The sequence below is a fragment of the Camellia sinensis genome, chromosome 7 (assembly GCF_055761805.1).
Source record: "Camellia sinensis isolate YWXY chromosome 7, ASM5576180v1, whole genome shotgun sequence".
In the NCBI taxonomy this organism is placed as follows: domain Eukaryota; kingdom Viridiplantae; phylum Streptophyta; class Magnoliopsida; order Ericales; family Theaceae; genus Camellia; species Camellia sinensis.
The window spans coordinates 154,668,206-154,694,327 of NC_138967.1; the positions used below are offsets into that span (position 1 = coordinate 154,668,206).

Genomic DNA, 26,122 nt, shown 5'->3' on the forward strand with positions numbered 1-26,122 from the left:
CACACAATCTTGTTCAACATGACCGGACTATGCATATTGAGATTGACAGACATTTCATTAAGGAGAAATTGAATAAGGGTGTGATATGTATGCCTTTGTTAAGTCTGAAGATCAACTGACGGATGTTTTTACTAAGGGTCTTAGTAGTAAAGTCTTTCATCCTATTTGTTGCAAGTTGGGTATAAGAAACATCTTTGCACCAACTTGAGGGGGAGTGTTAAGTGTTAGGGGTAGTTTGGTCTTTATGTATTATTCTTATTAGTATAAATAGTTGTGTAAGGGGGAAACCCTAAGTTTTTTGAATCAATAATCTACAGCAGCTTTCTCTCGTTCTATTCCTTCTTCTTCTTATTCTTCTTCTCATCTACACATTCAACAAATACAATACATGTTACTATCAAGAAAAAATATTAGAAACTTGCCTGGATATTTTTTCTCTCCCCTTTGGTTGTTAGAAAAACTCAAAAATTAAACAATTCAAGCAATTATTGTATATACCCAAGAAAAGATAGAGAGATGTTTATGAGACAAAGGGAGAGAGACATTTTGAGAGAGGGAGGGAGAGACGGACACCTAGGAATAGGAATATAGTTGGATGAGAAAGAGAGAGAGAGAGTGGTAGACAGGCAGGACTCGTGTTTTAATATTCCTTTTACAAACTTTTTCCTTAATCTATAAAATAATATCTTGATTAAATTTTGGGAAATTGTTTTACAATATTTTCTGTAAATTTTGGAATAATTTTTACCTAAGTTTTTGGAATTCCAAACTAACTTATTAGTTTCCAAAAAAAGGAAACAAACTGCATACAATTCAGTTGACAATTGTTGCACATGCTTGCAAACAAGTTGCTCAGTTTCTCTCAGAATATAAAACAGGCTAGAGGCATCTTATCTCACTGCAAATCCATTTTTCACAGCTTGAGAAAGGGGAAGAAAGGATTGAAATCTGAGTTTAAATTTTTTAACAACTCAATGAGAAACTAAAATATATTTTATTCATTCAACAGTGTATGGACTACTGATGAGGAGGGAAGAGGTACGGCAGGAAGTTGACCTTTACCTTTTATTTATATGCAAAATGAGCTGAGAAATATTCTCAAAGAGATTGAAGAAGGTTTAAGACTGATTTCCTGTCGGGCATGCTTGGAATAGCTCCCTTGACTTGCACGCATAGAGAGGCTGCTGCAGCTGCAAAAGCGCCAAGATTCCGTCATACAAACAGCAGACAAGCATGGACACGTGACATGATACAGACACACTGACATGAAATTTTTTAAAAAATGCAAGACACATCACGCAGGAGACACGTGCAATATATATAATTTTTATATAGTTTAATATATATCATATGTAAGAATAAATAATTATAGTGTCATATAGATATATGAATATGGAAGTCAAATATCACAACATTTTAGTCTAGAAAAGAACAGATGTAAATTTACATTGTTTTTGTTTTATCGCTGGATACTAAGTTATTTTTTTCAAGCTTGTAATGTGTTTCATGTATTTCGAAGTGTTGGGAAGTGTCCAATGACACTATACGTTACCATCTTAGAAGTGTCTGTGCTTCTTAGCAGACAAAGGAAATACATAGAAAGAGACTCCAGTGCATACCAGCAAATCTCAAGCATTCCTTCTTTGATTTTCCCTCCACGAGAGCCACAGCAAAAGCAGCAGTAAAAGTATCACCGGCACCGGTTGTATCAAGTACTCTTGGAGCCGATATGATGGGTTGTTTTATTGGTTCTTCTCCTTCTAGGAATAGAGCTGCCCCTTTCGCCCCAAGTTTCACAAGGACCTGCCTAACACCCTGATTGTAAACACGAAAATTTTAGAACTAACCTAGATGAGTATCATCTACTATTAAGTACCTCTAGTACTTTTTCAAGATATGCTAGTCATATGTAATGGATATCCAAATATCCAACCTTCCAAAAAATAACTGCCAAAATATCTTTATCAACTTTAAAACTAGGGTAAATTACAATTGACCTTCCATGACGATTACAAGCAGCCCCACAGTTTTGGCATCATTACACTGACTCCCTTCTAGTAAGGTTACAAAAATCAGGACTAATACAAATGGTGGGAAGTCGTAAAAATAAATAAGGTAAAATATACATTTCAGTGTAAAAAATATGACAACATTTTTTCACCCATATGACTAATAAATTATTGACAAAAAGGGGGCTAAGTGTTATGTAAATTAAAAACTTAAGCGAGTCCAATGAAATTATGCCAAAATTGTCAAATTTACCCTCACAACTAAATGGTGCAAACTTCTTGTACTTCTAACATCATTACAATGGGAACCACCGCAAAGCAGATCTTACAATCAAATTTAGGATTTAATGAAATGCAACGGTTCAAAATGGGACATTTTAAGGGTGCCCAAAATGCTTGTTGCACAAGAATGTACATCTTAGGGAGGAAATACATAAACATTTGGATGATCAAGATTATTTGATGCATCAAAACTCACCATTTTATGGCATCTTGTCACAGCTTGACTAATCTGTTCAAAAGATTCAGTCGGCATTTGTGTTAAACGGGCAAGTTCAGATTCATTTGGGCTCAAAATGTCAACAAAATTCAGTAGTTCTGGTGGGATTGGTGCATCAACTCCCCCAGCATCCAAAATGACTGGAACACCTGCATTCTTGGCAGCCTGAAGATAAAAGATTGTGCAAGAAATAGTCAAAAGCTGATCAACCTAAGAAATTTAAATAACCTTGATGTCAAGCTCTTTCCTCTTTTACAAAAAAAAAATATATATATATATATATATAAAAGAAAAAACAGAAAATGGTTCGTATGTTAAATTGACAAAAGGTGGATCACACAAAGATCCCAGGTGAAAAAGCTAGTGAGCAATGAAAATAAAGGAAAATTTGAAAGAGCAACATTTTAAAGGCCCTCATAACAACCTCCTGCAAAACAAAATGACCAGGGCTGGCCCTGAGTTTTCGGGGGCCTAAAGCGAAATAATTTTTCGGGGCCTTTTAGATATCCATAAAAATCACCCTGTTTGGTTTAGAATTTTCAAAAATAATTATCTGAGTTTGCAATTCGTATTTTTTTATATTTTTTGTATTTGACAACTTTTTTTGTTTTTTTTTTTTTTAAAAGCATAAATATTATAATTTTTAAGTATATCTATATTAGATATATCTACAAAATAAATAAATAAAATTGCATAAAATATTTAAAAAACCACTAAAAAACACATAATTGGGCCATAAAAAGAGAAGGAAAAAAAATAGGCCCCACAGACATATATATATATATATATATATTTATATTTTATTTTTTTAATTGGGCTAACAACTAACATTTATAAATATTTTTTAACTGGGCCTTTTATCAATTGGGCCAAATAGAACTTTTGAGGCATTTTAAAATGGACTAAGTTAATTAAACAAAATTGGGCCATTTTAAATTTTTGATATAGTACGAAATAATGAATTTGGGAGCCTTTTTTTTGGGCCTAATTTTTGGGGCCCTAGGCACAGGCCTCACTGGCCTTAGCCCAGGGCCGGCCCTGAAAATGACAATATTCAGATCATGTTTTGTTGAAATAAAAAGGAAAAATAATAAAAAAGGCATTGAATGTGAAGTATGTCTTGTGTGTGAAAGAGAGACCGAAATACTCATTTAAAAAAAAATTCCCTTTGCAATTAGACATAGATAAAAAGCAAGGGATTTTAAAAGAAGTTTATCCTTCAACAATTACTTGGACAATTTGGTAAAGCTACTTTAATGCTTCGTTTATTGTTTTTTAATTTTAATTTTTTTTTTTTTGAAGGATGACAACTTTGGTCAGACTATTCCTCTGGGTACATGCAATCCCCCTATCCCACATATACCAAGTAACCATCAGGCACAAGCCTTGGGTGTGGCCCCAGTGGGATCAGGATCAAGGGCCTCATGGGATTTGAACTCCTAACCTACACTTCCTAAGGCTCTTATCATGGCTCAACTTGTCACTTGGCTAACCCCTTGGGGTTTAATGCCTAGTATTTTGGGGGAAAACAAATAATTAAAAACCATGAGACAAGTTTCGATTCCTATATTTTAGCAAGCAATACGACAATCCCAAGAATGCATTTGTACTAAAATTATGTCATTGTCTCATGATCTCAAACATCCACTAAACATGTGGGTTTATACATCAGTTTGAAAAAAGTGTATCAAAATTTTATAATGACATAGTAGAATTATCATAGTTCCAGTATCACTGACTATACAGCTGACACCACAAGATCAAACTAAAATCAAACAGAGGAGAAACGGGCTTTTGTTGTTTCCATGAAGAAATGGTTAATGGTAAGAAAAGGATCGCTGATTGTGATGTAGCGTGGGCGTCCCACTTACTTCGTTTCTCCCCCACCCTTGTGTGTGGTTTGGATTTCCTGTCCACTGTTTCATCAGTGCAATAATTTGAATCATCAATCAAGGATAGGAGCAGGTGTCTTTTTTCTCCCCACAAAGGCACATTTTGCCTACACATCTATTTTAATGAGATATGTTGTAGCAATGTCACTGAGTACAGATCATTGGTCTACAAATAGCTACTGGACTGAAAAACACTGACCTTGAAGTCAAGAAAGACAACCTGGTTGCAAACTTTCAGTATGCAACTTGTCTAATTGAAAAAATGGCAGGAGTTGTGTTTGAACATGTATTGCGAATAGAGAACTGTATAGAAGATGCACTTGCCAATCTAGTAAGAACATTGGTGTTGTTAGAAGGCTCAAATAGTTGATGTCCCTATATGTCAACAATGGGTATTGCCACAACTGCTGAAATGCAGCCTTGTAGAAACAAATACAATTTCAGACCTAGCCATCGAAGCTAATGATTGGAGGATGCCAAATTGCCAATCATAAACTATATTGAACACGGGAAGCTTCCTGACTATCCTCATCACAGCATTGAAATACTCCTCGGCTCATTTACTATGAGGAAATTCTATTATATTGATCATTTGAAGGAGTCATTCTTCACCGACTCCGAGAGCAATTGAAGAGGCCCACTTTGGGATCTGTGAGGCTCCTCGGTTTGAAATAAGTTTTTAACTCATGTGGGCCAAGACCATCATATAGTTTAGACTCATGCGATTAGGAGCAATGGCTTCTTATGTGTAATAGCACTTCAAGAACTTCCCATTGATGGGACCAATCCTTAAATCTTCTTTATCAACTATCTTGTAAGGTCCATTGGTGTAGATTTTCGTCACCACATATGGGTCATCTCATTTTGATAGGAACTTGTTGCCAATTCAGTGGGTAATGATGATGGGTCTTTGAACAACAAACACTAATTCCCCAACTTTAAAAGATCAAGGTCTAACCTTTTTATTAAAAGTTGTAGAGAGAGTCAAGCTCCATAACACTAGTCCTTGTTGAGCTTCACGTCTTTTTTCATCCAACGCTTCCAATTCAGCAAAATGTAATTTCACATTCTCGTCATTACTGAGACCTTGTATGACTATCATTAGTGAAAGGATTTGTTGCTCCAGAGGACGGACAACTAAAACAGCATAGATGAGGGAGCGTGGAGTGACTTCTGTTGAGGTACGACAAGTTGTGTGCTATCCCAAAGAGCTCTCTAATCCTTTCATGCTAGTCTCTCTTGGACTTATAGACTACCTTCTTCAATAGGTTGCCCAAGATTTTGTTGAATGTCTCTGCAAAACCATTGGCCAGTGCATTGTAGATTGGGGAATTACATTGCTTGATCCAAACCTTTCACAGAACTTGTGCGTTAAGTTATTGTAGAAGGGTTTCCCATTATCAATAATGATGTAGCAAGGCACACCATATCGATAGATTGTATTCGACTTACTGAAGTCGGCAATAGTTTCCTTCTTCACTTCCTTGAGTGGGACAACTTCAACCCACTTGGAAAAGTCGGGTACTATTCCATAAGGAGTCACAATGGACATTTTTATTGCATAATCATTTAAAAAAAAAAAAAAAAAGAGGAAACAAAAACATCAAAAAAGTCCTATGGCTACCTAAGGCTGGAAGAATGTTCTCAAAATTCAAATACAATGATGTTCACCAGGGCTATCCTCTCAATTGGGGAATCCCAATCTACCGCTGTGCCTTCAAAGGTACCAAAAAAAAAATGCAACCCTTGTTAAAATTTTTCTAGAAATTTAAGCAAATTCAGCGGTTAAATAATTGGATCCAAGTATCCAACAATTGCCTCAACCTGCTAGAATTTTGTACTAATTGCTTTGTAGGCTATAAGATTATGAAATATCCAAAGTTCACAACTACTTGGACTTCAATGAAATGGGTGCTGCTTCTGCATTTCCCTAGAATTTCATCCAGCTCCAAAATTTATTTTCCATAAAGCAATGTACCATCAAGCCTAGAGACTTGCCAAAAAAAAATACATAAATAAAGCCTAGGTTTTCTATTCCCTTGAACCTCATACAAGACCTATGAGCTTCATGACTCTAACCATGTCTCAAAAATGAGGCAAAGTTTACTGCATCTCAAGCAAACTAAAATGTACCTGCTCCAAGTATAACTCCCACATAAAAAGATAAAAATGATTAGCCCAAGTATAACTCCAATTCTTTGTTATTCTCCCCTTCTTTTAACTGTCTTAATCACGTTTCAATCATCAGCTTGTCTCCTTCAATAACACTAGCTCCTCAATTTCACCTTTGATTATAACTCCAGTAATTCACTTTGCATTTGTTTAGACCTACCCGTTCATGTTGACCTTCACAACTTCCCATAAACTTATTTTATTTGTCAACTCACCTTGAGAAGCAAAAAGAACAACAATCATAAAACTTTTTACTAGACAGACATGAATTTTTTCGCTCTCCTCTCCAAATCCACAATGTAGAGCAATTTATGTTCAAGCTTGAAAAGTTTTGAATATGACTCACTCCACGGAATTACAACACAACGGTGGGTAAACTTGAGGCCGTAGGGATTAGGGTTTAACGCAAGGCACTGGGGAACAATCAATATACCTTTGACATGAATATGAACTCCATTATTTATGAAAGTAGTGTAACGATCTTGTTAATAGATTATATAAACGTCTACAAAAAGTTATCAAACCACAAGCTCAAAGAAAACAGTATTGTCAAAAAAAAAAAAAGAGTAATCAATTCACATGCTGGAAAGAGGATACAGCAGTTAGAAAGGACCTCATTCCCCAGCTGATCTCCCAACCCTTTCTCTTGCACAAAACTTAACACTAAATCCTCTTCAAATAATAAGATCATCTCATCTTTCAATGTTCCAAATTTATCTTCAAGAATCATGATGACAGAGTTGAATCACAAAATCTACCCACAAAACTCACCACTCATATAGAAGACTAAAGATAAGTCGTGGTCTTTTACAAGATAATTTAACATAGCCAATATAATGACAGCACAAAGACCCCCTTGGAAAAATCATATATCTGGCCCGTCTCACATATTTGCTACTTCTACGTCTCTTTCCCTAGAAATAATCATTCAAATTAAGATTAACAACCCCTGACTCTGTTCATCTCATTAATAATGGATTTACAAAATATATTTCAAAAGAAATAACAAATTATATTTCAACACAAACCCATAAGACCTAATATTAGTGCATCTCCAACCCTTGATTTAAACATGTATCAAATTTAAATTTGGATAAAAATCACTCAAAAACCTAGCCACTGCTTGTCTCAAACTTATATCAAATTGCGCTCTACCCAAATCAAGGGAGACTCGAATTTTCACTCAAAATTTTCAAGACTATTTTCTGGCTTTCAAATTTACAACTCCGCCATTACTGAAACTTTTACTCAAATCTAAAAGTTTGTCCATTGAAGTGTTTCATATACAATAAAACTTGTACAAAGTGTGTAATTGTAATCCACATAAGGCAACAAAAAAGTCATCAACCCAATATCCCTTTTTTCAAATCAAGCCCACCAATGACTTCATACGCACATAAGAAAAAATAAAAATCAAAAGCCTAACCTTTGCAACTTGAATGTTGACAAAATCAGGGATTTCCCTCTGAAGCAAGACAATCCCAGCATTCCTCACAACCACCAAGTCCTCATCACACATAGCATCAGGCCAACAAGACATATTAGCACCACCAACAATAATAATAGAGTTTTGCCCATCAGATTGAAGCATCACCACAGCATGACCAGTGGGTGCACCAGACACATTCCTCAACCTATCAAGAACAACCCCACAACCCTCAAGAGCATCAGAAATCAGCTTCCCATGAGCATCTTCACCAATCTGACCCACAAAAAAAGTGGGGTACGAAAGTTTTCCACCACATACAGCCTGATTAGCCCCTTTGCCACCAGCAAGTGTTTGGCCAGTCTTGGCTGAGATTGTCTCTCCCACTCTTGGGAGTCTATCGATCTCCACATAGATGTCTGCATTGGCTGATCCAACGACTACGAGTGGTGGGGTTGTGGGATTGTGGGTTTGGGAGGCTTTGATTGTGAAAGAGGGCATTGGGTTGTGTCTTTTTGTTGATGGGTTGTTGTTGATCAATCGAAGGGGGTTGGGTTTAAGGTTTTTGGCGGGATGTGTTGATGGGTTGTTGTGGGTTTTTGGGTGCCAATGATTTGACGGTGAAAGTGCTGCTATGCCTCTCATCTCTCTCTCTCTCTCTATATTCTGAAACTTCCCTCCCTGTTCTCCCTAGGATCGTGGCTTTGTTGAGTTCTTGCTTGGGTACGAGGAGAGAGCTTCGGCAGAGGCTGGGTAGACTAGAGCGTATTATTATTCGTTCAGTAATATATATCCCTAAAAAATTATATTAATTGAATATATCGGAATATATTTTTATTAATAATTTATTTTTAAAATTATATAGTTGATAAAAATATATTTTGATTAAAAGATTATCGATATTTGATTAATGTGATTTTTTTTATAGATATGAAGTATTCGATGAGATTTACATATTAAACGATTGAGATTATCGAAATGAGATTTGTTATAGGTCGTATAGACCCAACAATATGTTTCAATTCACACAGTGAAATAAAGAGAATTCTTTCATTTTTGTTTATTTTTTTATTTTTTTAGAAAATTAGTGAAACACTATGGTGGTGGGTGTGCATATATGTATTTTATAACTAAAACAATGGTATAATTTTAATTTTTTGAGTTATAATTAAGAAGAGGAAAAAATATCACAACTAAATATAACATAAAGTCTGAAGTGGGTGAAAATTAGTCAAGTCTTGATGCTAGGCCCAATGCGATACTCACTCTAAGGTGGAGCTAGGTCGGACCTCAGCCCTAAGGCCAACACTTGCTCCGAAGCAAGGCAATCATAGGAGTTCGGCCCAACGTACGAGCACCACTCAAAAGTGGGCCGGGCAACATGGTGGACCTTCCGGATGGACAGAACCACTCCGAAGTGGGTTGAGCAACATGTTGGACCTCCTGGTTGGACAACCGTTCTAGAGCAGACCAACTTAGAGAAGGCCAATTCACTAAAGATCTTTCTTGGGTCCACTAGAGACAAACAACCCTGCTCCTCCCCCTCTGCATGAACAGAACGTGGAGACATGGAGGCGCAGAGGGACAAGGTGCATATATGACAGACCTGCATCTGAATGGCAGGCGGAGTGGTCGTCCTCCTCCAATGAGAGATGTTCGCTAATGAGACAAACAAAACAGACCTGCACCCGAGTGTCAGGCGGAGTGGTCGTCCTCCTCCAATAGGAGACGACCACAAATAAGACACTTTGGACAGATGGCGGAGAGAGAAGGACTTGAACGACAAACAACCTTCTCCTATAAAAGGTGAACACTATTCACTCTCAAGGGATCGAAAATCCACACACTTAACACATATACACTCTGTATTCTCTCCTCTCTTTTTCCTCTCCCTGAGTCCCTGACTTTACCATCGGAGGGGTTTCCGACCAAACCCCGGTCGGGCAGCCTCACCGTTTGTTATTCCGTGCAGATCTTCAATTCCCAAAGCCTGCTGTTCATCCACGAAGTTCAACCCTTCTTCATAGTGCGGAAATCACCCCCGCACAATTGGCGCCGTCTGTGGGAAAACCACTGTTTGCTTCGTGACGACCTCCGGCGATGGGAATCGAAGATACACCCCACTCTGGGCTAGCAGAGAGGACTCCAATGACGGAGAGAACCAAAGATAAGGGTCTGGCATTCCCTCCAGCGCACGATGACCTTATGGACCACGATGGTCAGACACCCAATGCGGCGGAGCGACGCCGTGTCATTACCGCTGAGACGTCTCAACGCCTTTTTGTTGAAAAAGACCACCGTGACCGCATCATTGACTCAATGGGTTTGGAGATCACTGAGCTTCGTACCCAATTGTTGAAGTTCATGGCGACCCCAGCGGAGCCAAGAAAATCCGTTGGTGGACCATCGCAAAGGAGACATACTCCTCCGTCGCTTCACAAGGAGCACTCCAGCCGTGGCCCTGCTCATAGAGGGCGTAGCCGACCGATTTCGGTGCATAGTGAAGGGGCCAGCAGTAGGACGAATAACCTTAAAAATAACCAACGAGGGAATTCTCATAAAAGGCAAAGGACTGTCAGCCGCCTATCTGGAACCTTTCATTGTCGCCATGACGAGCGGCCGCAAGATTTGAGAAGTTGGCTGAACGATAACAGAGGAGAGGCACGACGGCTATGCAGGGAAGGAGAACGTCGAGGAGATAGGGAGGAGGACCGCCAGCTCAGCAGGGAAAGGGACCAGTTAGACCGGTCCATACACCAACAAGAGCGTCGTGCTCTAGACCGGTTGGTGTCCACCCCCTTCTCTCCAAAGGTAGAAGCTGTAGAACCTCCACGGAAGTATAGCCCGCCGAAATTCATTCTCTATGATGGAAAGACGGACCCTCTGACCCACATCAGCCATTACCGCCAGATGATGTCCCTCTGGAACCGTAACGACGCACTCATGTGCAAAGTCTTCCCCTCTAGCCTTGGAGAACTTGGCCTCCGATGGTTTGACAAACTCCCCAATGGCTCGATTTATGACTGGACGCAGCTCTCGGAGGCGTTCTTAGCCCGATTCGTCTCCAACAGCAGAGTCCCAAAGCAGTTAGATACCTTGTTCAATATCCGAAAGGACAGGAAAGAGACCCTACGCCAGTACGCGCGACGGTATTGTTAGGAGTATGGTGACCTGGAGGAAAATGTTTGCAGTGAACAATTGGCCGTGCTATACTTCAAGCAAGGCCTACCTCCCTCGCACAAGCTCAGACAGTCGTTGACAAAACGACCTGCCTCCACCATGAAGGATTTGAGGGCTCGAATAGAGCAACAAGCTCGCGTGGAAGATGACGCTGCTTCAGTACATGTTGCGGTTGCTGAAGAAGAAGTCAGACCGCCTCGACCGCCTAAGACTGAGCAGCCAAGGAGGGATGAGCAGCGCAAGAACTATGGCCAAAAGAACCGCTCCACAGTAGAAAATGAGGAGGAAAGGGCCAAGTCTTATGAAGGCATCACCACCGTCTTCAAAGAGCCAATATACAGGCTCGTCGAGAAACTTAAAGGGGAAGCCTTCTTTGTCTGGCCAGCTAAGATGCCTGGAGACCCTGCTCGGCGCAATCAGACACTGCGTTGCACCTATCATAGAGAGAAGGGACACAAGACGCAGAATTGCAGAGCTCTCAAACAACACTTGGAGGACTTAGTTACGGCGGGACACCTCCAACAATGGATAGACGTTGATAAGACGCGGGAAAGGAAAGGACTAGACCAAGCCCCCCTTGAAGAGAACCATGCCCCGAGGTTGGTCATCAATGTTATCCATGGAATGACTGACCCCGAAAGAGAAAACACCATTCGAGGAGAAATCCAGCGAGCCACCCACATTCAGCAGGTAATGTCGGTAGGACCTCCTCCCAAAAAGTCCAAGACAGAAGCTAGACCTACTCGGTTTAACGTCGTGTTCACCGAAAGGGACCTAGAGGGAATCCAGCACCCCCACACCGATGCCCTTATCGTTACGGTTGGTGTGGCCAACAAGTTCGATGTGAAACGAGTCTTGGTTGACCAAGGAAGTGCCGCAGACATCATGTATTATGAGCTTTTCAAGAAGCTCGGCCTCAGTGAGCAACACCTGACACCGGCCACCTCCCCTTTGGTTGGCTTTAACTCACAAACAGAATGGCCGCTCGGCCGAATAACTCTGCCTATCATAGCTAAGTCCAAGGTGGTCTCTGTTGACTTCTTGGTGGTAAACACCCCATCTCCCTACAATGCCATCCTCGGCCGACCTTGGATTCACCAGATGGAGGCAGTCCCTTCCACCTATCACCAACTTGTTCGCTTTCCAACCAAGTATGGCGTAGAGGAGATTCGTGGAGACCAAGTGGCAGCCAAACACTGCTTCATTGCTGCCATGAAAACCAAACAAGTCTGCGACCAAGTACAGATGGTAGAAGTACCTGACCAGCCAGTTTTGGAAGACGTCGGCGGAGTGCCGACTGAGAAGATGGTAGAGGACTTAGAGACGGTCTTGGTAGAAGAAGGAAACCCAGATAAGTTCTTCCTGCTCGGCACTTCCCTCACTGTTGGAGAGAAAGAGCAATTACTGGCTCTACTCCGTAAACACATCGAAGTGTTCGCCTGGTCGGCCTATGACACTCCTGGGTTAGACCCCAACTATGCCTGTCATCGACTCAACGTCCAATTAGGAGCGCGGCCGGTTATTCAGAAGAGTAGACGATCATCCGCGCAACACACCGATGCAGTGATCGAAGAGGTGGACAAACTTTTGGCTGCTGGAGTCATTCGAGAAGTGCAGTACCCAAGGTGGCTGTCCAACACCGTCGTGGTGAAAAAGAAGAATGGCAAATGGAGAGTCTGCGTTGATTTCACTAGCCTTAACAAAGCTTGCCCCAAGGATAGCTTCCCCCTTCCACGAATAGATCAACTTGTTGACGCAACGGCTGGACATGAGCGCATGAGCTTTCTAGACGCCTATAGTGGCTACCACCAGATCCCTATGTTCGGTCCTGACCAGGAGAAAACGGCTTTCATCAGCCCTAGAGGCACTTACTGCTACAAAGTGATGCCCTTCGGCTTGAAAAACGCTGGTGCGACCTACCAACGAATGGTCACCAAAATGTTCAAGGACCAGCTTGGTAAAACCATGGAAGCATACATTGATGACATGGTCGTCAAAAGCAAGTTGGCCGTGCACCATCTAAGGGACCTTGAGCAAGTGTTTGGAATTCTGAAGATTCACAAGCTTCGATTGAACGCCTCAAAATGTGCCTTTGGAGTAGGATCGGGGAAGTTCTTGGGGTATATGGTAACTAGGCGGGGCATTGAAGCCAACCCCGACCAAATCAAAGCCCTCCAAGACCTTGAAGCACCTACAAAGGCTAAAGAACTCCAGAAACTCGCTGGTATGGCTGCAGCACTTAACCGTTTCATCAGTCGGTCCTCTGATCGGATGAAGCCCTTCTTCCAACTTCTAAGGAAGAAAACCAGTTTTGAGTGGGGAAGTCAGTGCTCCGAAGCGCTAGAAGATTTGAAGAAGTATTTGTCCTCTCCTCCCCTTCTATCAACACCTGTCGCCAACGAAGAGCTTTTCCTTTACTTGGCTGTTTCTGATCATGCTGTCAGTGCAGTGCTAGTTAGAGAGGATGGGAAGGAGCAAAAACCAGTGTATTATGTTAGCAAGACACTCCTTGATGCCGAAACTAGATACTTGCCATTGGAGAAATTGGCATATGCACTATTAATTGCCTCTAGGAAGCTTGTTCACTATTTTCAAGGACATACCATCAACGTCCTCACTGAATTCCCTCTCAAGTCGGTGTTCAGTCGAGCAGATTTCTCAGGCCGAACAGCAAAGTGGGCGGTGGAGCTTGGAGAGTTTGATATCAAGTTCCAACCTCGAACAGCAATCAAAGCTCAAGTCCTAGCAGACTTTGTTGCAGAATTCACCCCGGGACCGGCTGCCCCCTCCGAAGGGAGCTCTGCTTTGGTCACTATGACTGCCCAGCATAAAGGGCAATCCCCAGCCGAAGCATGGAAGCTTTTTGTTGGAGGCGTATGGAAGCTGTTTGTAGACGGTTCTTCTAACCAAAAAGGCTCTGGAGCAGGAGTTGTCCTTATTTCTCCTGAAGGATTCATGTGGGAGCAAGCCATTCGGTTGGGCTGGAAAGCTTCTAATAATGAAGCAGAGTATGAAGCTCTACTAGCCGGCTTGCGAAGTGCCGAACACTTTAACGCGGAGGAGCTACTCGTCTTTAGCGACTCCCAATTAGTGGTCAACCAACTCTCTGGAGTTTACGAGGCTCGCGATGAACGGATGGCCACTTATGCAGAACAGGCCAAAAATTTGATCAGAAAGTTCCAAGCCATCAGAGTCGAGAAGATCGGCCGAGAGGGAAATGGTCATGCTGATGCTTTAGCTTGCCTAGGTTCCTCGGTCGACTCCAGAGACGCCCGCAAAATATGGGTGGAATATGTACCCCAACCAAGTATTCAACTAGTCGAAATGGTCCTCTGCACAGATTTGGGCCCAAGTTGGATGGACCCACTCCTGGCCTTCTTGAAGAATGGCACCCTTCCTGAGGATAAAAAAGAAGCGCACAAGACAAGGCATAGAGCTGCTCGATTTTGGGTCTCCCCATCTGGTAAGCTTTACAAGAAGTCCTACATGGGCCCTTATCTACTCTGTGTTCATCCAAGTCTGGTGGAAGATGTGCTCTATGAGATCCATGATGGAATCTGTGGGAGCCACACTGGTGGTCGGTCCTTGGCACACCGAGCCCTAACACACGGGTATTGGTGGCCACGCATGCAAAAGGAGGCCCAACAGTATGTCCGCAAGTGCGACAAGTGCCAAAAGTTTGCTCCTCTCATTCACCAGCCAGCCAAAGCTCTAACCCCCCTCACCAGTCCTTGGCCATTCACTCAGTGGGGCTTAGACATTGTCGGACCATTAGCTAGGGGAACTGGGAATAGAAGGTTTTTCATCGCTGCAACTGACTACTTCACCAAGTGGGTGGAGGTGGAGGCCTTATGCAAGATCAAAGAAGCAGACACTAAGAGGTTTGTTTGGCGCAATGTTGTGACTCGATTTGGCATTCCCAGAGTCCTTCTCTCTGACAATGGTACACAATTTGATGGCAAGATCTTCAGAAGGTTTTGCGCTGACTTGAAGATAGAGTTCCGAAACTCCACTCCGGCTTACCCACAGGGCAATGGCCAAGCTGAAGCGTCCAATAAGACGATCATTGATGGGATAAAAAGGCGTCTTGAAAAAGCCAAGGGCAAATGGGTGGAGGAGATACCGAATGTCCTCTGGGCTTACCGAACTACTCCTCGTCGGTCAACCGGTGAAACACCTTACTCTCTTACCTATGGGATAGAAGCAGTCATCCCTTTAGAGGTTGGCCTTCCTACCATCCGTTCTGAGATCTTTGAGCCAGCAGACAATGATGAAGCCATCGCCCAAGCTCTGGACATGGCCGAAGAACGTAGGGAAGCTGCCCTTATTCGGTTGGCGGCCTACCAGCAGCAACTCACTAAGAGTTTCAACAAGAATGTGCGTCCAAGACAATTCCTACCAGGTGACTTGGTACTCAGGAAGGTAATGGATCACAAGAAAGTTCCTGGGGAAGGGAAACTCGGTGCTAACTGGGAGGGGCCCTACAAGGTTACTTCAGCACTTGGTAATGGCGCATACTATCTGGCTGACTTATCAGGGAAGGCAATCCCTAGACCATGGAACGTCGCCAACCTAAAGAAGTACTTCCAGTGATACGATTCTTAGGATGGAGTACTTACAGTAATGTATTTCTCAGAACATGCCTTGATGTAATCAAAAGTTACAAGTATCAATGAATGAAAATTTGTTTTATAGTTTGTCCTTATTTACTTGTGTTGTACATTTATGCTCGGTGGAGCAAATTGGCCACGGGTCTTAACTCAAGCCAATCCCGGATGCTCAACCCTTTGGTTGGAGCAGGGTGCCAAGTGGTATAACTTGGTGGAATTTGTGCCAAGTATCGTTACTTAAAGCACGGTCCAAATTCACAATTCACGCTCGAAGACGGGCAGAATTACACTCTACGAAGGGTTAAATCCCGCCAAAACTTGCCCAAGTCAGGTGGCGGCCGACCAACATGATAAAAAACTTTCACAATTTTTTCTCTACGAAGGCATAAAGCATGGTCTGACCGAACAGACAACCTTCCGAGCCACAGAGCTCATGCCCGGCTGGGGGCATCGACAAACTTACTCAATTTTTTCTAAGGCACGAAGCCTGATCAGACCGAACAGACAGCCTGCTAGGCCATAGAGCCTCTGCTCGGCCGGGGGCAAACATGACATATAAGCAAAAATTGAAGATAAGCGGTTCAACACTTGCGAAAATAAAAGAACGAGTGCATTGAAGTGAAACTTCAATTACTAAAAAGAGTTCGGCCTTACAAAAAAAGAGGTCCACCCGACCGAACTCCAAGATAAATAAGAAAGTACAAGTTGCAAATTCAACACTTGGCAAATTTAGAAGGTACTTCATTACAAAAGGGAGCTCGGTTTGTATCATAGCTTATCCAATCGAGCGCTAAAGCAAAACTTGAAGATACTTCATTAACTTCCAAGTTTCATTACAAAAGAACTACTAAAGCAGAAGTGAAAGAAAAACTCGAGGCAACCTAACAACTTACTCCTCGCGTTGCTCCTCCTCGTAGTGTCCATCCTCGCGGTGCTCCTCTTCTGTAGGATTGACAGTCTGTCTAACCAAGGAAGAGCTTGGCAGGCAAGGAGAAAGGCCAGAAGGATCAACATCCGTAGCTCCACCTTGGCGAGGCCTTCTCATCCTAACCCTTGCAGCGGTCTTCGAAGGGGCTGGGATATCGTCAATATCATAAAGAGGAGAAGCCTCTTCCACTTTAGCAGCGCGCAGAGGCCCAGTCCAACCCTTAGTAAAGATCTTGTCCCTCAGCTTCAAAATCTCCTCCGAATAGGTCTTTTCGGCCTCGTCATAGCCCCTCTGTTCGGCCTCGTCCACCATCCTTTGATAATTAGCCTTTAAAGACTTCAAAGCAGCATCGGCATCTACGGCCCTCCGCTCGGCCATGAACATCAGTGCTTCGGCCTTCTTCTTTGCATCTTCCATCTTCTTTATATCCTCTCCGGCCGCCTTCAAGGACATATCAGCATCAGCCAACATGTTGATCGTCTTAACCTTCTCTTGCTCCTCACGATGCCGCCTTTCATCCATGATGTGCATCCTCTGAATGCACTGCACCAAACCAAAATGTCATATTCTCAACAACCAAATTTAAGTAAATGACAAAGACATAAAAGAAGACTTACTGCGGTTAGCATCTGCACCGAACCCTTGATCAACACGTCGCTTGAAATGTTTTGCTCCGCCATATCCAAAGGTAGCAGCAATGTCTTTGATAAGTCAAAGGCCAAGTCGCTTGAGTAGATTGTGCTGTCCGATGTAGTGATTGCTCGGCCGTTGTGCTCCAAGGGAGGCACCCATTCTTCAACTGAGCCCTGCTCATGAGAACCCCCAGCAACTTCTTTACCTTTGGACCTCTTCCTCTTTGAGGCCCTATCAGCGGGAAGAGCAAGAGTAGCAACGGGAGGAGGAGGAACAACAACATCCTTTTTTCCACCCTTAGACCTCTCCATCGGTGGAGAGGAAACTCGTGTGTCGACCGTCGAAACAGCTAGAAGGTCCTCATCATCAGATCCAAAGACTAAGGCATCAAGATTGAGCTTTTGGCGACGAGCCATTTCGCTTGCTAAGTCTGGCGACGGAGAGTAGCCTCTACTGAGTGATCCACTTGATGAACAAACGACAGCGGAAGAGGAAGCTCCAGCAGTTTGGCCAACTTGTTCTTCGGTTTCAATCTCAAGTGAGTCCCTCGAGAAGTTGTTTACTTTGGGTTTCCATTGGATGACATGTCTGTAAGTTCGCACATAGTTAAGCAAATGCGAGGCCGACCGATCTTCGTATCTTAGTGCAACTTTGATATCCCTTGGATGCTCTTTCTCCGGCCTCCTCTTTAGCTTCTTTGAACCTGCAAGTACGAACAATAACACTTTAACAAAGAAAAAAAAATCACAGGCGATAAGCGAATGGATAAAAGGAAGCTACAATAAAGAATGACCTGGGTGGCTGTTCTCTCGTGGAACCCACTTCGATCGGCCCACCTCCTCGGCCGCAAACTCCCAATTACCTCCGACTTGAAGGAAATCAGAGCAATGCTTGTCATTATCAGGAAGTTCAGTAACGAGTTGGAGGTCCAACGACCGAACTTTGACATAATAGTTTTTACCGCCTTTATTACGACACAAAGAGTAGCAATGAAGGATATCCCAAATACCCAAGTCCAAGTCTAAGAGGTCGTTTAAGACCGAGACACCGTTTATCACTCTAAGTGTGTTCATTGATATTTGCATTGGTGTAAGTTCAAAATAAGAAAAGAATCGACGCAACAAAGGGTTCAACGGAAACCTAACACCCCCTTCTACGATGGAGGCAATTGAGAAGGGCATTGTGGTGCTTGTACACGACCGATCCGCGTCAACCGCCGCCAATGTCAATGTGACATCATTGGGAATGTTATATCTTCGGCGGAACTCATCCATTCCTGCCGGAGTGTCCACTAGGTTCTGAAACTTACCCATTGGAGGTGCGACGTTCCACCAAACGACTACACTAAGGATGACTTGCAAGGTTGGAGGTACAATGGCCGACCGAGCAACCGTGTGCTAAACGACTCTCAACGTTACACTTAACCAGAAAAGTAATGGTGAAGGTGGAAAGGAAATACATGGGTTCTATGACTTACATTGCCAAAATCAAGGGAAACTTGATGGCGAGCCTCTCCGATGAAGCAGTCCCATTGTGGCAACCAAGAGAAAAATTATGAGTTGCAAAAAAAAAAAAAAAAAAAAAAAAATTAAATAATAAAAAAAATTAAATAAAAAAAAAGAGAAAAAGATTAAATAAAATAAAAAATAAATAAATAAATAAATAAATAAAAAAAGAGAGCAAAAAAAAAACAAAACAAAAAAAAAAAGAAAAAAGAAGAAAGATTAAACAAAAAATATATATATATATATATTTATACATGTATTTTTTTTTTAAATAAATAAATAATAATAATAATAAAAAACAAAGAGTCAAATGTGGAACCTCGTGCAGACAGAAATTATTTCGAATCAGTTTCATACGATAGTGAAGGAGATGGGGAGAGCACTTGATATATTACCTCTGAGCTTGCTTGATCTAACTGCAGACACTAAAGAGCAGATTGAGCTCCTTCATAAGCAAGCGAAAAGAGTCCAATTGTTTGTTGATACAAGGGAGATTCAGAGAAAAGAGGAACTTCTCCAAGTTATGGCTGCAAACAACGAGAAGAACAGCAAAAACAAGGGTCATTGATGCAAGCTCTCAATTTTCTAAGGAGGAGTTTGGAATTTATAGAAAAAGAGCTGGGGGTCAAGTTATCAGATTATTAAATTTCAAAATGGCTTTACAGTTCCAAGAAAAAGAAAGATGTAAGAGCAAAACCAAGGTCAGACTCTTTTTCCGAAAATGGGATCTGTTATTCCTGGAGGCAAAAAGTGAGGCAGCAAGGAAATGGGAAGAATGGGTCTGGAAATCCAAATTTCTAGAGTGAGAAAGTATTAAACAAAGTGGGTTTGCTTGTTTTCATTAAAGAACTCTGAAATGGGCTTGCCTTTACGTCATGTTGACAGCTCCCAAACCAGTCAAATGTGGATGCGTTATGGCTCGACAGTCGGAGTAAGGACACTAGTCAGGGCCGAGCTCGAGGTCTGGTGGCAAGGCCAAGATCACGGACGACCGAGCTGCAATGCTACGGGTTAACTGAAGCACTTTAGACCGAGCTAAAGGAAACTTAAAACAGTGACAACCAAATACGAAGTCAGCCCAGCTCCAAACTTTTCAGGCAAGCTGTGCAAGGAAGGGAAAAGTGAGTGTCCGAAGCCTCACTAAGCAACTCTGCCAAATCAGTGAGCAAATAAGTTCAGGAAATTTAGTTTTCTAGTATGAAGAAGTTAAGCAAACCAAGTCATAGATGTGCCGACCAACCGAACGACAACGAAGACGACCGAACAAAAATAAACTAAACAGAAATGGAGGACAACCAGTCACCTGCTCATCCCAAGTCCATCAATTCACTTGCTGACTCCCAACAAAAAGTGTGAAATTGAATCCAAATACAGATCTTCTACTTACCAGAGAAATTAATCCCAAATTGGAAACAACCTTTTTCATGGTTATGGGACTCACCACATGTGAGAGAGTGGTTTTCTATTCAGTGATTGGTTTGTGTTCCTAAACATTTTCATCCAAATATACGGTATAAGAATGATTGAGACCGCTAACTGGGCCCATCAGAAGACTACGACCACCTCCTCTTGAAACCCCTTTTGGCAACTCCAAGTCATGCATGAAAGGGTTGCAATGCCAAATAGGAGAGAGTAGATTTGGTTCATCCGTATGGTGGACGGCAATTATCATCATCGCCTACGCCGCGGTGCGCCTTTAGCAACAGCCTTCGTGCTCTGTGAATCTTTAAAGTAAACGAAGTGCACAAGAGTCGTACCATTGGGGTAGACTGCAAAAACACTAGTCCCTATCTTCTTGTTGCAAAGGGAGCACATACTGTCGCTAAATGCTTCACTGGATTTTCTCGGAAGGGGTCCAAGGAATGGAAGCAAGTTCTGTAACTTAGTATCCCTTGGTAATAGTTTGAGCGCCTGAGCTCCATTGATTCTGTCCCATCGTCGGCTCAACAGATCAAGTACCTCATCCAACATAATCGTAGAACCTGCTTCCTCATTGAGATCATCTGCATCACCATCACTCCTCCCACTGTCAGTACTGCTGGGACTGATTCGGACATCTTCTGCACCCTCTATTTCTGCAATTTTCCGAGATAAACGACTTGCTTTGGTTTTGGCTAAAACCACTGCACCAATCCTTGGAAGACCAGAATTTGGAGTTGAAACCAGATTAGTGATTCGCTTTTCGAAGTTTTTTGTTGTCTTTTGAGGATTCAAATATATTTGCAGAAGAGTGAGGTAGATGTTGCTATAAGATTTTTGCAGAGGGTTGATGAAGTGAAGGCTCGTAAACGCGATCACAATAGGACAGTGCCAGTTCAGGTTTCCAAGAGAAGTTTCCCGGTGCAGAATTCACTCTCGATTCACGCCGCCACGTCATTTCTATTTCTGGTAGCATAGAATTAAACTAAAAAGTTGAAGACATAATCTACAAGATTGCACAGATGAACGGTCCTTCAGTTCAGAGGGTTGACAATGAAGCTGGGAGTCCGATTTGCTTGTGTGATGTGGAGGTAATTTTAGGTTTTGCCCATCACCCGATTGCCCTTCAGTTTATCAAATGGCAGAGCCCTGTGCGTCTGGAAAGCCATTCGTCTGTGGGGCATGTTATGTGGAGACAGGTACACGGTGTCACTTGGAGTATCATCTGTTCCTGTCGCGCGAGAAATACATGGAATACATGGGAGATCCGAATGAGCGGTGCAAGGGAAAAGAACATGTGAAGAACTGCCCTGTCTGTGGGTATACAATTGAAGAAATCGAGTTGGCAAGTGTGTACGTAAATTAGACGGGAGTTGCTCGGCCCTATCAGGTGTCAGAATTGGCTTGACTTAGCAACAGTCCAACCGAGCAAACAGAGCCAACAATTTCTTACAAGTGGGACCGAACAAACAGAGCTAATGTTTCTCGAGTAAGGACAGAATAAGCTTATTAAATAATGTTGAATTGTTCGGCCTCCAATGTCCTGCTCGGTTAACCAACGTGCAAACCAACCGAGCAAAAACATGCATACTGTAATTAAAGCATGAAGGGCAGCACATGGTCCACCAAACTTTTCCATGGCAAGCTTACAAGTTTGATTTAGTGGAGCACCAAGTTTGTAGGCCCCACGCTAATTTCACCAAGAATAACACAATGTCAACTCCCCAGCAAATCACATTGGCATCCTATACCCATGCATGGCATCAAGGTAGGGCCCACAAAACATTGCCTAGCTACATTAGCAAAGCAAGTTAGAAGTTGGCTTGTGAAGCAGATTTTAGTGTGCAGTTCATTGTCCAACTTTAGGAATATATGTATATATATATCCCAAAAAAAAAAAAAAAATATATATATATATATATTTATACATGTATTTTAAAAAAAAAAAAAAAAAATTTCGTGTATATATATATATTTAATAAAAATTAAAAATAAAAATAAAAAGTTTTGTGGATATATATATATATATTTTAAGTCAAGCAGCGACGCTCAGCCGACTGAAGGAGCACCAAGCTAGACAATTACAAGGCTAGTGAGGGCACATTTGGTTTGGGGGCACAACCGAGCTACAAAACATTGGGCAGACGCATACGTTAGACCGAACAATAATTTTTAATCCAGCTCATGGAGCTCAAATTAAGTTGTGATCACCCAAACTTCGAAGCTGGTGACAGAATTGGCTTCCGCTTCGCCAAGCGTAAGCGCAAGCCAGGGGGCAAATGAAGTGGGTGAAAATTAGTCAAGTCTTGGTGCTAGGCCCAATGCGATACTCACTCCAAGGTGGAGCTAGGTCGGACCTCAGCCCTAAGGCCAACACTTGCTCCGAAGCAAGGCAATCATAGGAGTTCGGCCCAACGTACGAGCACCACTCAAAAGTGGGCCGGGCAACATGGTGGACCTTCCGGATGGACAGAACCACTCCGAAGTGGGTTGAGCAACATGTTGGACCTCCTGGTTGGACAACCGTTCTAGAGCAGACCAACTTAGAGAAGGCCAATTCACTGAAGATCTTTCTTGGGTCCACTAGAGACAAACAACCCTGCTCCTCCCCCTCTGCATGAACAGAACGTGGAGACATGGAGGCGCAGAGGGACAAGGTGCATATATGACAGACCTGCATCTGAATGGCAGGCGGAGTGGTCGTCCTCCTCCAATGAGAGATGTCCGCTAATGAGACAAACAAAACAGACCTGCACCCGAGTGTCAGGCGGAGTGGTCGTCCTCCTCCAATAGGAGACGACCACGAATAAGACACTTTGGACAGATGGCGGAGAGAGAAGGACTTGAACGACAAACAACCTTCTCCTATAAAAGGTGAACACTATTCACTCTCAAGGGATCGAAAATCCACACACTTAACACATATACACTCTGTATTCTCTCCTCTCTTTTTCCTCTCCCTGAGTCCCTGACTTTACCATCGGAGGGGTTTCCGACCAAACCCCGGTCGGGCAGCCTCACCGTTTGTTATTCCGTGCAGATCTTCAATTCCCAAAGCCTGCTGTTCATCCACGAAGTTCAACCCTTCTTCATAGTGCGGAAATCACCCCCGCACAAAGTCTAATTAAATAACTCATGAGTTATAACTAAAAATAAAAATAAAAATACTCATAACTAAAGAAAAAAATAACATAATTAAGAATATATATGATACATCATTTTTAAAGGAGTGTCTATTAGAATTTTCCGAAAAGTTATAATCAAGTTATATTTAAAAAAAAGAAGAAGAGTAAATAACATACACAATAGAAAAAAATAATAATACTATAAATCTACCCTTATCAACTCAAAATTTATCTAGAAAAAAATAAATTAATGGCTCAGATTCATTTCATATGTAAACCTCACACTTCATCAATTCAATCTCCACCATACAAACATATTTAGGATGAATTCAGAGTCCATAAGAATAAGTTCTTAGCATTTTTTATAGGAGAAATAATCTCGTTTGGTTCCCTTTTGGAATTGTAATTATAATAAAAAAAATTCAAAATTCTTTTCAAAATTCATAATCAAACACTCAATTCAAAACTATTTCAAAACTCATAACCAGACACACAACTCAAAAATCAATTCAAATTTTTTTTAAAAGTCATAACCAAACACACAACTTAAAACTCTTTTCAAAACTCTATTTAAAAAAAATCAAAAAAATATTTTTCTTTTGTTTTTCAAAATTATTTTTAGAATTAAGATTTTAGTGTAGAGTTGTGTTTTGAATTATGAGTTTTGAGAAGATAAATTTTGTTTGGTTATGGGTTTTGAAAAAAAAATTGAGTTGAAATTTTTTAATGTATATTGTATTTTATACAATTGTGGGTTGTATTTTTTAAAAATATTTGAGTTGCATTTTTTAAATATTTAAAGAGATTAATTTTTATTTTAAATATTTTATTTTATAAATATTTTATTTTTTTTTAAAAAGTTGGATCGCCATATATATCTAAATCATAACAAATTATTTAGCCAATACTTAAACAAATAACAAAAATTATTTTTCAAAAAAATAAAAAATATTTTGAAAAAAATATGAAATAAAAAATAATTTTAAAGAACAAAATAAATAATGTTTTTTTGAATTTTTTTAAATAAAATTTTGAAAAGAATTTAGTTATGAGTTTTGAAAAGAGTTTTTGAATTATTTATTTGGTTATGATATGAGTTTTAAAAATAATTTTTTAATTGAGTTTTAAGTTATGCGTTTGATTATGATCTGAGTATGGAGTCGTGTTTTGAGTTTAAAATATTAAAAAAAATAAATATTTAAAAAATAAAATAAAATATTTAAAATTAATTTTTTTAAAAAAATTTTCTTAAATGTTTTTAAATATTAAAAAAGATAAATCCAAAAAATTTCAAAATACAATTCAAAATTCAAAAACTCAAAATTCTTTTCAAACTTCATAACCAAATAAATTTTTTCTTTTCAAAACTTATCTCACAACTCCACATTCAAATCATAATTCTAAAATTAAACCAAACAGAGCAAAAATTACAAAGGACTAAACAAAAAAACTTATTAAATAGGGCAAATTATACAAATAGTCCCTATAGTTTGAGACTTGTGTCACTTTGGTCTATGACTTTTCAATTGTGACACATTTGACCCTGAATTTTGAATCTTGTTCCAAATAAGGACAAATGAATATATAATTAGATTTTTCAAGGGTAAAATTGTCAATTTGATAAAATATAAACTAATTTGACAAAAAAAAATGTCAAACAAATATTTTTGAATTTTAAAAAATTATTTCTACTTACTAAAAATAAAATTATGTAAAATTGATAAATTTTTTAGACATTTATTTTTTTTTACCAAATTAATTTTTATTATGTATTTGGATGATGATCATGTAAATTTAATTTAAAAAAATTAATCATGTAATTTTTATTAATTTTACATAATTTTATTATTGGTGGATAAAAATAATTTCAAAAAAATTAAAAATATTTTTTTGACATTTATTTTTGTCAAATTAGTTTATATTTTATCAAATTGACGATTTTACCCTTGAAAAATCTAATGATATTTTCAATTGTCCTTTTTTGGAACAAAATTCAAAATTCATGGTCAAATGCGTTACAATTGAAAAGTCAAGGGCCAAAGTGACACAAGTCCCAAACTATAAGGACTATTAGTGTAATTAACCCTATTAAGTACTACAAAGTACAAACATCAAATAACAGAATCCTCAAAAAATCGGTTACATTTATGCAAAAATCATAAATCTTCTTATAGATATTCACTACAGGAATTCGCACTTTTGCCGACTAAAAATTTAGTCGGTAAAAGTCCATTTTTAGTCAGCAAAAGTTATCCGTGACTAATTTTTTTGGTCGCCACTTTGGTCGCCAATTGAGGGTCGCGGAAAGTAATTAGCGACTAAAAAGTTTTTTAGTCGCGAAAAAGTTATATTTGCCGACTAAATTTTTGGTCGCTAAATATATAATTACTGAGACTAATCCATTTAGTAGCTAAAACACTTTAGTCGCGAAAATTCATATTTTCCCGACCAAACATGTTAGTCGCCAATTCGCACATTCAACGACCAAATAATTTGGTCGGCAATTGTGGCCCATTTCCACGACCAACAAATTTGGTCGCCAATTGTCACATTCCACGACCAAAAAGTTTGGTCAGCAATACATTCCGCAACCAAAATGTTTGGTCGGCAATACATTCCACGACCAAAAAGTTATATTTGCCGACTAAAAATTTGGTCGGCAAAAGTTATCTGCGACCAATTTTTTTTGTCGCCACTTTGGTCACCAATTAAGGGTCGGCAAAA

General features: G+C 40.5%; 2 protein-coding genes across 5 annotated transcripts in view; one reads left to right on the forward strand and one right to left on the reverse strand.

Annotated features, from left to right (window-relative positions):
- Positions 1-8,779, reverse strand: part of LOC114322939 (pfkB-like carbohydrate kinase family protein) — a 29,602-nt gene extending 20,823 nt beyond the window's left edge. For all 4 annotated transcript variants that reach the window (XR_003650955.2, XR_014336254.1, XM_028270407.2 and 1 more), the window contains exons 1-4: positions 7,999-8,779; positions 2,488-2,673; positions 1,620-1,815; positions 1,063-1,190 (exon numbers count right to left, since the gene is read on the reverse strand). Coding sequence is in view for 2 of the 4 variants with exons in the window: in XM_028270407.2 (XP_028126208.2) it covers positions 1,099-1,190; positions 1,620-1,815; positions 2,488-2,673; positions 7,999-8,643 (1,119 nt within the window). In the remaining 2 variants the exon portion in view is untranslated. The remainder of the gene's footprint in view (positions 1-1,062; positions 1,191-1,619; positions 1,816-2,487; positions 2,674-7,998) is intronic.
- Positions 8,780-10,098: 1,319 nt separating this feature from the next.
- LOC145796227 (uncharacterized) lies at positions 10,099-15,771 on the forward strand. The gene is made up of 3 exons (XM_082881275.1): positions 10,099-11,147; positions 11,190-12,803; positions 12,900-15,771. The coding sequence occupies exons 1-3, from the start codon at positions 10,099-10,101 to the stop codon at positions 15,769-15,771; spliced, it is 5,535 nt and encodes a 1,844-aa protein (XP_082737401.1).
- Positions 15,772-26,122: the final 10,351 nt, after the last annotated feature.